Source organism: Dermacentor variabilis, chromosome 9, assembly GCF_050947875.1.
Source record: "Dermacentor variabilis isolate Ectoservices chromosome 9, ASM5094787v1, whole genome shotgun sequence".
Classification (NCBI taxonomy): domain Eukaryota; kingdom Metazoa; phylum Arthropoda; class Arachnida; order Ixodida; family Ixodidae; genus Dermacentor; species Dermacentor variabilis.
Genome location: NC_134576.1, coordinates 89,897,396 through 89,910,100, shown reverse-complemented (window position 1 = coordinate 89,910,100; position 12,705 = coordinate 89,897,396). Strand labels below are relative to the sequence as shown.

Here is a 12,705-nt window from a genome sequence, read left to right as displayed (position 1 = left end):
CCAAAGTGGCCGCTGCCAGCTTCCACGTCGCACCGAACCGTGGCGCCTGGATCTCTCATCGGACCATAAAAGGCGCTCCCGAATCAACAGTGCTCCGCAGTCGGTGGCGAAGCTGTCACCGCATACTCATCGCCACGTTTGTCTTGGCAGGTCGGCCATTAATTTTAAGAGCATAGTTGTTTGCCAGTGCTGCCGACTGCTGTCTAGTTATGTTGAACCTTGTGCTGGTGCTATAAGTACGTTGTGCTTTATTGTGTTGAACATTGTGCTGATGTGATAGGTATTTTGCAAACAGTATATTCAGCCTTCTCAATTTTTTTTGTGCGTGTATGTGACCATGCCTGACCGAACCAAATGTCAATCGTGCTCGGAGAAGCTGCCAGTTGATGGCAGATTCCTAACATGCTTGGATTGCGAACTAGGTTATCACCTTGGCAAAAGCTGTTCGGGTGTGGCTGAAAATACGTTTGCCGGAATGGGCGTGGCAAAAAGAGAGGCCTGGAAATGTGAGCAATGCAGAACACCTGCAAGCGATAACAGCTTATTGAAAGCCGCTAATCCTCAAGTAACTGCAGTGGCTGATGATCCTGGCTCTTTCGCAAAGGAATTAAACGCTTTCAGAGAAGAACTAAGGGGTATTAAGGACATGATGGTTGTTCTTTTGCCTCTCCGAGAAAAGCTCGAGGAGCTCCTAGCTCTCAAACCAAAAATAGATGAAGTGCTGTCAGTGAAAGAGACTGTAGTTGAGCTGCGAAATTCTGTACAGTTTCTGTCTTCGGCATATGAGACTGTTGCGACACAGACAAAAAAGTCTGATTCGGCCTTTAAAAGCCTAGAAACTCAAGTTATGTCACTGACAGAAACGGTGAATTCCCAATCCACTGAGATTGTTCAGTTGCGAGCGGATATTAATGGCTGTGAGCAGTATAACAGACTATCGAACCTTGAGCTACACGGGCTTCCGTTTTCATCCGGAGAAAACTTGCGAACTGCTGTCGCGGATCTCGCACAGAAGCTAGAAATAATAGATTTTGAACCCCGTGACATAGTTGCGATCCACCGCTTACCTGCCAGAAAAGATAAAACGCCTATCGTGCTCATTAGATTCTCGTCCCCATTCTTGCGGGACACTTGGCTTGCTGCTCGCGGCAAACTTCGTGCCTTGGCACACACAAAAAAGGTAACGGCTATGTACCTCAATGAAAACCTCACCCAAGCTACTAAGGAACTTTTTTGGAAAACTCGGTCTAAAGGCAAAGAAAACGGCTATAAGTTTGTCTGGGTAAGGAATGCAAAGATCTTTGCACGAAAGGAAGACGGAGGCCCTGTCATCAGGATTGCCTCGGTCACAGACATCGATAAGATGCTTTAAACTCATGGCGATAAACTATACTTCTCTCCCGGACTTCGCTTCATTGGGATCTATTTTCGAAAATTGTGGCAAGCCTTCTTTTTCAGTCGTTCACATAAACATAAGAAGCATAAGAAAATACTGGGATCAGTTTCTTGTCGGCGTTGCTGACGTCATGCCCTTAGTGGGTGCATTTGTACTCTCCGAGATAAATGTTCAAGATGACATGTTGTCGCAGTTTCATCTACCGAATTACCAAGAATACTTTTTTACGAGAACGGCCAGGAGAGGTGGTGGTATAGCAGTATTCATCAAGTCTAAATGGGTAACTACAACTACGACGTTTACTTTTACGGGGGCGGAATGCCTCGCCTTCCGCTTGGAAAATTCTAATGCGGCTTTGTTGTTAGCTGCGATTTATCGTCCCCCCTCCGAACATGTGCAAAAATTTTTGAATGAACTAAAGCAAAATCTCGGTTGTCTACCTCCTAATTCGAACGTTTGTCTCGTTGGAGACATTAACATAGACATCTTAAACTCGGAGAAAGCCATGGTTACCAATTACTTGAACATCCTAGCTGACTATGGTATTGAGTCGGCTATTAACGAGGCTACACGAGAGGAGCTTCTTTTGTCTCGTGTGGTGACTTCCTGTATTGACCACGTAATGGTCCGTTCAATAGATTTTTCAAACATCAGTTCCGTCCGAGTGACGAAAAAGCTGGCAGACCACTATTTTATAGGATGCCAGCTCTCATTCCCAAGTTCCCAGCAATCCCAAAGTAAAGAATCCCAATATATTGAAATATTTGATTGCTTTAATTTCGACCGACTAGTTTCCCTCTATGACTGGAACGCAATGCTAACAAATAGCTGTCCGAACAGTGTATATAATAATTTTATAGCGGTGATTTCCGATTTAAAGAAGGCATGTAGAAAAACAGTCTTGGTTCGAAAACGAAGACCACACCTATACTGGCTGAGCAGTCGGATAATAAAAGCTACTGAAGAAAAGGAAAACTTGTGGAAGCGGTGTCGACAGCACCCTGATGACGAAACACTAAAATGTCTCTATCGAGAAGCCCGGAACAAAGTTACAGCAATGATACGCTGTTCTAAGAGGAACTACTATCGTAATAAATTTTTTTCCTCGCGTCATAAACCCGCTAAAATGTGGTCCGTAGTAAATGAGCTTAGAGGCTCTTATCCAGGTTCGTATTTGGACCCGTTAACAAGAAATTTTGGATCTATCAATCAAAATCTGGCGGACAGCTTTAATGATTTCGTTTCTTCGATTTGCGCTTATAATGATGGACCAAATGATCCTGTTGGTCTCAATGGTGGTCTTAGTTCAATACTAGATTCGGCATTTCTTCCACCAATAAATAAAGAAGATTTGTATCGATTGTTGCATCGATCTAGAAAAAGCCGTGCTGTAGGACTTGATGGCATAACAGCAGAAGACATATGTCGCAACGTCAGAGTTCTGGCTGATCCGCTTCTTTTTATCTTTAATAGAATCCTTGATACTTGCATAATACCAGATGCACTAAAGAGAGCACGTGTGATACCGATATTTAAAGGCGGAGATGCTTCGAAGCCAGAGAACTATCGCCCCATCTCTGTTCTTCCTTTCTTAGCGCAACTGCTGGAAAGACACGTGCTTGAAGCGATTGAAGGGTTCGTTTTAAAACATACCATCTTATCACCTTCCCAGTATGGCTTCGTGTCTGGTAGAAGCACGCATGCGCTTTTTGAAGAACTATCGGATCTTCTATATCAAACATTTGAACTTAACCAGGTAGCCTGTGGGCTTTCTTTAGATATATCAAAGGCTTTTGATTCGGTAAGCCACAGCATTCTATGTGCTAAACTACATAATTACGGTTTTCGGGGGCATTTCCATGCATTTATACAAAACTACCTATTAAATCGATCCCAGATCGTATGTATTGGCGACCAAAAGAGTTCTTTGCGGTTTCTTAACGCAGGGGTTCCACAGGGTTCCGTTCTGTCTCCGTTTCTTTTTAATTTGTACGTTTGTGACTTGGCACAGGTAACAACTACATGTACGATTTTCCAGTATGCAGATGATACGTTGCTTGTATCGAAACACATGCAGTACGAAGCAGCTGTCGCTTTACTTCAAAGCGACATAAAAAATGTGATGAACTGGTTTAAAAAAAACCGTATAAAAGTCAGTGCTAAGAAAACTCAATTAGTATGTTTTAGAAATCCGTTAAAGCCTCTTGTAACAAATCAACATGTTTTCCTTCACGGTTCCGATTGCTTAGACTGTGTTTGTGCCCCAGTACAATATGCGGATAGTGTCAAGTACCTCGGAGTATGCTTTGAGAGTGACTTATCATGGAATATTCAAATGGCTCGAATTTGTGCGCGATTACGTAATGTTGCGTGTGTCCTTTACCGTATAAGGAGTTATGCACCTACCACGATTAAAAAAGTGATAGTGCATGCTTTAGGCTACTCGCATATAAGGTACGGCATTCACTGTTTTTTTAATTGCAGCAGATTTTGGAAACATAAAATTGACAACCTATTAAAAAGCATACTAAAAAGTGTTGCGTACAATCAAACCACAGATAACCTATTTCGAGATTTAGAAATGCCCGATTTCGAGTCTCTGTTTCGTTCAACAATTGTGATGCGTTATTTCTGGAGCAATGCTTTCCGAGAACCTGTCCATAAAAGTGTTGCTTTGCGTAGTCATCCCAGATATGTAGTTCCTCGGACAAGAACTCGTTATGGAAAAGGACAAAGAAGGTACTACATCCCCCACCTGTTTAATAACCTTCCCAGTGCTGTACTGGATCAGACAACTTTGTCGGGATTAAAAAAGGTCCTCAAGGCAATGATAGAATAGTTCACACATGTACAAGGTCTCTTTGTTGTAGTGTGATCTTTACCAAAATGAATGTCAGACTTTTCCGGTGTTTTTCACATTTTTTTTTTCTTTTCTTGTTCTAGATAGGTTGTAACTTTGTTTACTTATTGTGCCTTGTTTACTCAATTGCAATGGTTATTGAGTGCTACGTGTTTTCATTTGAACATTAGGTGTTGTTTACTGATCATGTTTATTTGAAAAAACCTGTGAAACGTTCTTTCTAATTTTTTTTTAATTTGACGTTTAGTTTGTCTGTAATAAGGTACATAATGCATTGCCCTGACTGCCAGGTTTCTAACATACAAGCCCACAGAAGGCTTCGGCAGACCTAGCAAAATTATATGTACAATTTGATTATTTGTAATAAAGATTATATTATTATTATTATTATTATTATTATTATTATTATTATTATTATTATTATTATTATTATTATTATTATTATTATTATTATTATTATTATTATTATTATTATTATTATGCAAGCACTTTCAACGTCGCCTAAGAGAGAGGGAGCAGCGGCCAGTCACCGATGGGACTCTGTACGTACCATGTGACGTCGGCGTGAGCGAAATCCCACTTAGGATTTTAGCGGCCTTATTCAAGCGGCTCCGCAATGAATTTTTTTTGTATTCCCATCTTTCTTTTCTACTTTGTTACCATTGAATAAACAGTGCAAGTTTCGTACTAGGAATCGCCTCGCCCCTGCTCGGTCGCAATAGTTTACGGACGTCTGCGGCCTGCCGACAACGCCACGCTACCCAGTAGTAACGCCGGTTGAGGTTCAAGTAGCCGGTGTCGCAACCAGAGTTTAAAGGGTGCAAACAATATAAACACGAGCACAGACGATGAAGCGCTTATACCAACTGATTTATAAGAAAAGATAAGAGGGGAAGTGAAATCGTGAGCAGGAACGCCAATGCGCGAAGAACTACGCGCAGTGCAAGAAATATTCGCAAATCAGGAGATATAGTACATCGACTTGTCTGATAGAAAAATAACATTTTCAGGTTTACGTGCCGAAACCACGATCTGATTATGAGGCACACCGTAGTTGGGGACTCCACAAATTTGGACCACCTGGCATTATTTAACCTGCACCTAAATCTAAGTACACAGTTGTTTTCGCATATCGCCGCCTTCGAATGGAGTCCGCCATGGGCGGGATACGGCCCCGCGATCTTGTGCTTAGCGGCACAACACCATAGCCACTAAGCAACTACGGCGGTTTTGTCTGACGTAGTTGTGGCTGTGTTTACTATGGTTTATCTACCGCTTTGCGGCCACTTCTCAAAGCAATCCTGTTTCCCATTATGCAGATGGTAAGAAGGCTATGCACACGTATACTCGCTGCAAATAGGTGATGTCTGAAACTTGGCGGCCACGGCGTGTTTCCGGTTCTACATTGACTTCCAGCGCATGCAGCCAGCTGATTTATTGGTCTGTTTTATTATTGAGGCAAGTGGACTGATGCGGCGTGAATTTGGACACCACTTACCGTGTGGAGCATAATGCAATAATGTGTTACAAATAATCAGTCTGCGATGAATAGTAATGAATCTATCATCAGATTGGTGAACTCTCCACATGTGAAACTCTGATCCAGCGCAACAACAGTGAGTATGTACTTTGCGTAAAACTTTTCAGGCTTCAATCAACCTTTTGAGGCATCAAACTCGGCGTAGCGCATTCGATAGATCGGGCATTAGAGGGTGAAAGCGTGGACTATGAGCTTTACACTGCAGCGTGACGTACCGCGCATTTAACAAACTCTGCTGCCTGTGACATTACAGATTTCGGCAGCAAAGCACTGCAGTAATTGCAACTCCTTTGTAATGAAGCTAGTGCTCATTGTGAAATTCCTTTGCGACAGTCTCCGTATACACTTATAGGGCAATGCAGTGAAGTCTCCTTTAGCTACCTCGCCCACTTCAAATGGAGCATCTGACATGATAAAAAAAAAGGGGGGGGGGGGGGCGCTAGCCAGGCCGCAGCCGCACCACATCAGCGTGAGCACTGACGTGAACCCAACAGCGCCAACATCCCCGCCTACATAATTGAGCATGGTATTAGGTCCCCGCTGATCACACCGCCTGCATTGGCCGGAAATGACGTCAGCCGAGTTACCGGGATACACGCTCATACTCGCCTTAAGGTTACATTCATAATACTCCAGTCACACTCCCGATCTTAGTGAGCACTGAAGCAAAAAACCATCGATTTTCGCTTGCCTAAACGGCTCCTATGTGCGAACATACACCGTTAGTGCTTGCGGTCTCCATTGTCATTTCGTTTCAATGGTCATCGAAAGGAAGCATGTGATTGCGATTTCGCACGCACTGGAATCGCCACAGCTAAGCGCCTTCTCACCCTCGAAGGATTAGAAGAGACAGAAAGCGCGTGACGGTTATGCTACCAAAACTAAGAAAGCACGTGAATGGTGACTGGAACAGGTGGCTGAAGCCCGCACGTAATGTCAGGCAGCCATGACATCATAATGAAAAGGAAGAGAGGCTATACGCCGGAGAGGTAAAGCTCATCAACAATGCGTCGCCAGCGGAAAATTATTTGACTGCTGTTACCAATAAGCCCTTCAAAACATTTAATTGAGGACAAATTCTAAATTGCGTGGACCATGTTTCGTGGTTTATGGTTCACGCTAGACATTTCCAGCGTGACTGAAGAGGTGGAGAACTACTGTGCTGCGACTGTGGCATTGATTGCAGGATAGTTTGCGGCAAGGGTAAATGGAACGTTACAATACGATATGCCGTAGGGCGCCTTCAAGACAAGCATTGTGGTTGGCAGTGAGGTTGGGTAGTTCACTATACCGACATACACTAACATTACACCAACCTAGCATATTGTGAGAGAGGTATCGTGTTTGACAATGACTTTGCCAGCGAAGTTACGCCTAACTCTGTCTCATGATGTGCCATGAGTTTTGATGTTGACCACAGAACCACATAAAGATATACAGCAAGGTCACACATGAAACATATAGCCGATGACGCTAGGCAACTGAATTCACCATGTCCAAATTTTAGATTATCCATTTATTTTTGTTCTGCGTACATTCGCAGTACGTACGCTGCAGTAAATTCGTAAAGGCGTGCCTCATATTAGAGCCAACGTTTCAACAAAGGAATTCCTCTCTGTCAGCTCTCACCAAGGCAGCATATTGAACCGATCGGCAGTGGTCCAACAAGGAATGTCCCAGGCTGGAACCGGCGTTTCAACAGTGTAATTCGTCTTTGTGAGGCTCACAGCAAAGCGCGGTACTGAACCGATCGACAGTGGTCGAACAACGAAGGTCCCAGGCTGGAGCCAGCGTTTCAACAACGGGATTTGTCTTAGTCAGGTTCACAAGGAGAATTTTTGATCTCATTAACAGCAATTCAACAACTATGTCTCATGCTGGAGCCACCGTTTCTACAGCATGGTTAGTCTTTGTCAGGTTTACAGGAAAACAGTCTTGAAACGATCGACAGCAGTCCAACAAGGAATGTCCCGGGCTGGAACCAGCGCTTCAAGACCGAGGCTCGTCTTCGACAGGCCACGAAAAGGTCGAGAAAGTAAGTGATCAACTTCGGTCGAACAAGGGATGTCTCAGACTGAAGCCAACGCTAGCACGGAAGTATTTGCGTCGACAAGTACAAGTCCCATTGCTGAAACGTTGACTCGACCAGTGTCTGGTGTATATGGCACGAGAATTTTTGCCCCACGCCGCGACTTACGGTTGGTATCGATTACAGGGGACTCCTCGTTGTCGACGGTTGTAAGCTTGCCGTGGACGTGCTGGTCCTCACCCACGCTCACAAGCACGTCCTCCAGGGAGGTCACGGTCAGGCCCACCGACGCGATGCCCAGATCCGCGCTGCGCTGCTCGATGTCCTGGCAGCAAAGCAGAGAGCGCTGAGTGTCGCGAGACATCGCACGAGACGTGGCTATTTCCACGCGTCGCTGTTTTACGAGAACAGCGATTGTTTCACTGCACGTGAGGAGTGCTTGTTTTACCATTCTTCGCCCTTTGGTTTCGTTTGGCATTCACATCAATGTCATCGGGGCCTTCAAGGGTTTATTAACGATGGTCATGATCAGCTTGTCGTACGCGCTCGCGGTGTTCATTCACGGGCTTCAACACGCGCAGTCCCCCGGTTCCTTGCTCCGTCGACGACGCTCCCGTTTCAGTCGCAGAACCGGAGGTGCCGGTAAGAGCTAGAAAGGTGCGCTGGCCCGTAGAGTCGTCACCCGCTCCGAATCTGCCATCGGTGTTTTAACACAAGTGATTTAATGGTAACGACTCGTCAAACGGCAACAAAGTCGACGCGATTACCACTGCGACATGGCAGAAAAGGTACCATAAAGAGCACCAGTAAGTTTTGGGCTCCTAAGGTACTCTTCGAAACAAACAAAAAAATCTCTTCTCAATCTTTTCATGGGAAAAGCCTCAATTGTTAAGAAAGACAGCAAACTGCGATCTTCTGTTCCTCACATTTCGCTCTGCAGTGATCGAGCGCCCATCGCGTAATCGTGGCCGTCAAAAATTCCGAAACATTCTCTTTCTTCGCCAATAATGTACCAATTTGAGCGCGGGAAGGTGTTTTTGAAATTTGTTATGCTGCCTCCGGTTCGCTTGCAATGCAGCGTGGTCCATCTATATCATTAAAGTATAAACAAAGTGGAAGCCGTCCAAATTCAGAACGTCACGTCAGGTGTCGTGACGTCATGACGCCCCGGCAACTTGGACATTCATGACGTCACGGCGAGGCGTCATGGCGAAGCATCGCAGGGTTACGTTCAAGGTGCCTCGACGACGGGCGCGACGGTTTGCAAATTATACCATGAACATGGCGACGGTCTTGCGGGTGGTGATGATTTGCCCCAGGATGAAAACTGCCTCGTTGTCCGAGTTGCTCTGCAGCCGAGCTCTCGGCGCGTAATTGCGCAGCAGATCCTGGACGGCCTTCACGTTGCACCTACGGAGCTTGTGGACCTTCATGTGGTAGCCGGTACCGAAACGCTGCTTCAGGAACGTAGGCGAGCCACCACACCTGTGTTAACGTGAAAAAAATAAGAAATACCTATTCTTGAGTATGTGTTTCGTGGGTACGTTTCTGTTTGCTCCAGCGATATAGCAAAGCTATTTTACTCGATGACGAAGAGAAATAGCGCCAAAAGAACGCGACGTCATGGTCTTGCGTGCTTCTCGTTCTTCTTTTGCGCAAGTTAGATGTCTTAATTCTCAATTACGCATACCAACTAACCCTACTTTCTTAGTTAATTATCCTACAAAGGCGGTTTCTGTTATAAGTATAGAAAAATACCATGTGTTGATATTTTGCGCAACCTGACGTCACTACTGACAGCAAGGTGGACAAAAAAATCATTTTCTTCAAAAGACTACAGAAATCGGAGTGTTGAACCGCACCAATATAAGTATCCGAGTCGGTATTTTAGCCATAACCGAATCTGAACCCAAGCCCGTATCCTTATAGCGTGTCTGAACCTGAACTGATAAAGAATCATAACCGTTACCGGTTCGATAGGAAATGGATCAAGCAACTAGGGCTACAGCGAGTGCTCAAAAGACACGCGATTCTTCGAAATAATTACGCATTCAGTCGGAGCTCCCCTCTAGCAATCTGTTACGACTCACGAGCTCCGTTTTGTGCGATAACGGAGATAAGACACCGAGTATGTGCTGGTAACAATACGGCCACATAGGCAGGGACGCCTGCACTTCTCAACTCGGCGCGACCAGTTGTGTTCTACGGCTGAGACGTTCTTTGCAAGAGGCTGTTACCATTTCTGCTCGGTCGGTAGGTCGGCCTGCGCTACTATTGCTAAACACGCCGCATAATCACACACGTCAAGACACATGGAGAGCCAGAAACACCACCACGGGAAAATTGGGATACCAACAAGGCAATCAGCTCGGTGCCTTGTAGCAATAACACTGTGATCCGAAACTAAAGCACTCAAGGCTACTGATTACTGTGGCTTCTAAAACACACGCACAGATGCCAGTATTGTCAGAGCCATTACCACTATCGCCAACTTGAACACTGTCTGCCGATCGCGCAAAGCACCATGATCAATATGATCGTAGCGCAACGATTCTACTTGGCCCGATATGGCACAGTGGGCTAGTTGATGTTTGCACACTTCAACTGCAGTGCTCGTCCCCAGATCCTTCGGGCAGCCCCGGTGAGTTGCAGAAAATTGGGCAGAGACCATGTATGATGATAGTCAATGCAAGCGAATGGAAATTCTGTAGAAAGCTATATTCCAATTGTCAAAGAAACGATGAGCTTGGAGGCGTATTTTTGTTTCAGTGAGGATATTTGCGCAGCGAGTGTTGTTTTATTGCGTAATTCCATGGGTGAACCGAATCGTTGCAGTGGCCCTGAGAATGCAGTGGTAGTTATAACGTGCTTTACGATGCCGAACAGCGGCCACGGGGTTCTGCGTTGGTTCTCCTTTTTTTATTATTTTAGCTAATAGCTTACCTTGGTCCTTAGGCCGGTTTTCGCGATCGGTTGTTTATTCCACCCCTCTGTTTTTTTTTTTCTTTGGTGACAGCACGCGGCGTGTACCTGATCTGTCCGTTGGCCATGATGACGATGCGGTCTCCCAGCACGTCAGCTTCGTCCAGGTGCTGCGTAGTGAGGAAGATGGAGCAGCTGCGCCGAATCTTTAGCAGCAACTCCCACATCTCACGGCGACCGTCCGGGTCCATGTTCGCCGTCGGCTCGTCCATAATGATCACCTGGATGGTGAGAAAAGACAGTGATGCCGGAGGGAGACGCATTTCTATCACGACGAGACGACCACAAGCCAATGTTGCGTGTGACTGGAAAGTTACAAGCAGCGTGAAAAAAGAAAAGTCGCAGGTTCACCCGAAAGGCGAAGCATCGTATGCGATAGCAAATTAGAAGCAGGTATACAAGGTAAGGATTGTAGTTTTATGGACCGTATAGACTTGGAAACATTCGTTTACTAAGTGAATTAACGAGCAACCATCAGCACATCACACTAGATGAGCGCGGACATTCGCTGTCAAAACGCTAGTGTGAGCAAGCGCGGCAGCAGCAGCGAGCGAAGTGACCTTCGAGCGTTGTATCGCTTCAACGCAAGGGCGGCGCGAACGCAGCGAACACAGCGCGCACTAAGGTATGAGCCGTCTGCAAACTCCTTTCAAGCGCGCCCGTCCGCGCGTGGCAGCGCAAAGTACGCCCTTGTTGACGGAGTCGAAGCTTCGACCATTCGTGTTCAAGTTCAAGTTCATTTATTTACCACATACATGGAGTTCCACATAAGTGGTTGGAACGAGGGAAAAAAAGCTGCATTACAAACAGCTTGACTGGCCCCACGTCCCCGGTTCACTAAGGCAGCATGGCACTATCGTGCGCTATCGGTGTAGCCCTTCATTTATTGTGCGTATATGGCGCTCGTATATTCAAGTGTACGCCCATTCACTTATTGACACATTGACGATAAAGTCGGTGTAAGATTCCGTTCCAGTTGGGTTATATGTGTGTAGATAAGTGTGCGCGAAACGTGCTATGGCAGGAAGCGGCGCTACTCCCTTTGTCATTGTTTACCGAGCGGTACTCACGCTTGCCGACGTTCCGGAGCTGAAGCCCTTTCTTTGCAGGGTAGCGATACAACGCTGGCGGATGGGCAAACTTCTGTATCCTCGAGGAAAGCCGTACATATCGAAGTGTCCGTAAACGTACGGACAGCTGCAGCAGCGGTTCGCGAACTTGGCTACACATATTCACTTAATTCCCTAATAAGTCAGTCACTATCTTTGCAGCCAACTTCTGCACACGTCTTCAACACACGTGATTCAATCCGTTATGATTAGAGCACAGTGCGCTAGCGAAAACTCAATTGCATTTCCGACAGCTGATCACACAGAAGCGAGGTGGAAGCGGCAATGGTTTCGTATTCGCGCTCTGTCGCTGAGGCTACTTTCGGCGCACCCGCGAAAGTGCCGCCGCGTTTCTCTAGAACAAACTGCTCCGCGAAAAGGCTCAATGTGGCACGCGATATTGAGCCGCGATCGTCATTTCTCCCTGCATCCGGTCGCGAAATGCGCAGTTGCTGCCCGTGCACAACGCCGCCGCCTCTCCCTCCCTCTCTCCAATCCCGGCCTTTCGCGCAACCGAATACGGCGCGCTCGATCTCAGCTTTCTTCCTTCGCGCGCGCCAGACTGAGCCGTGATCATCGGCTTCCCTAGCGTGCTTTTACTCGCACATACAACATGCCACGCGTTGTGACGGTGTTATCGCGCTCGGGCTTTATACGGAACATCACGGGGACGCCGAAAATGCGCCTGGGGTGTCCATATCATTGATGTCGCAATAACAGAAACGCTGGACGAAGGGGAAGAAAAACAAACAAGGCAACAAGGCAAGCGCTGCTGTTATCAACTTTAGT

General features: G+C 46.1%; 1 protein-coding gene across 1 annotated transcript in view; it reads right to left on the bottom strand.

The window, feature by feature from the left end:
* The window catches only part of LOC142557111 (phospholipid-transporting ATPase ABCA3-like), a 103,850-nt gene that overhangs the window by 43,607 nt on the left and 47,538 nt on the right, over positions 1-12,705 (bottom strand). The window contains exons 12-14 of the mRNA XM_075668725.1: positions 10,856-11,028; positions 9,100-9,310; positions 7,994-8,150 (exon numbers count right to left, since the gene is read on the bottom strand). Coding sequence (XP_075524840.1) covers positions 7,994-8,150; positions 9,100-9,310; positions 10,856-11,028 — 541 coding nt within the window. The remainder of the gene's footprint in view (positions 1-7,993; positions 8,151-9,099; positions 9,311-10,855; positions 11,029-12,705) is intronic.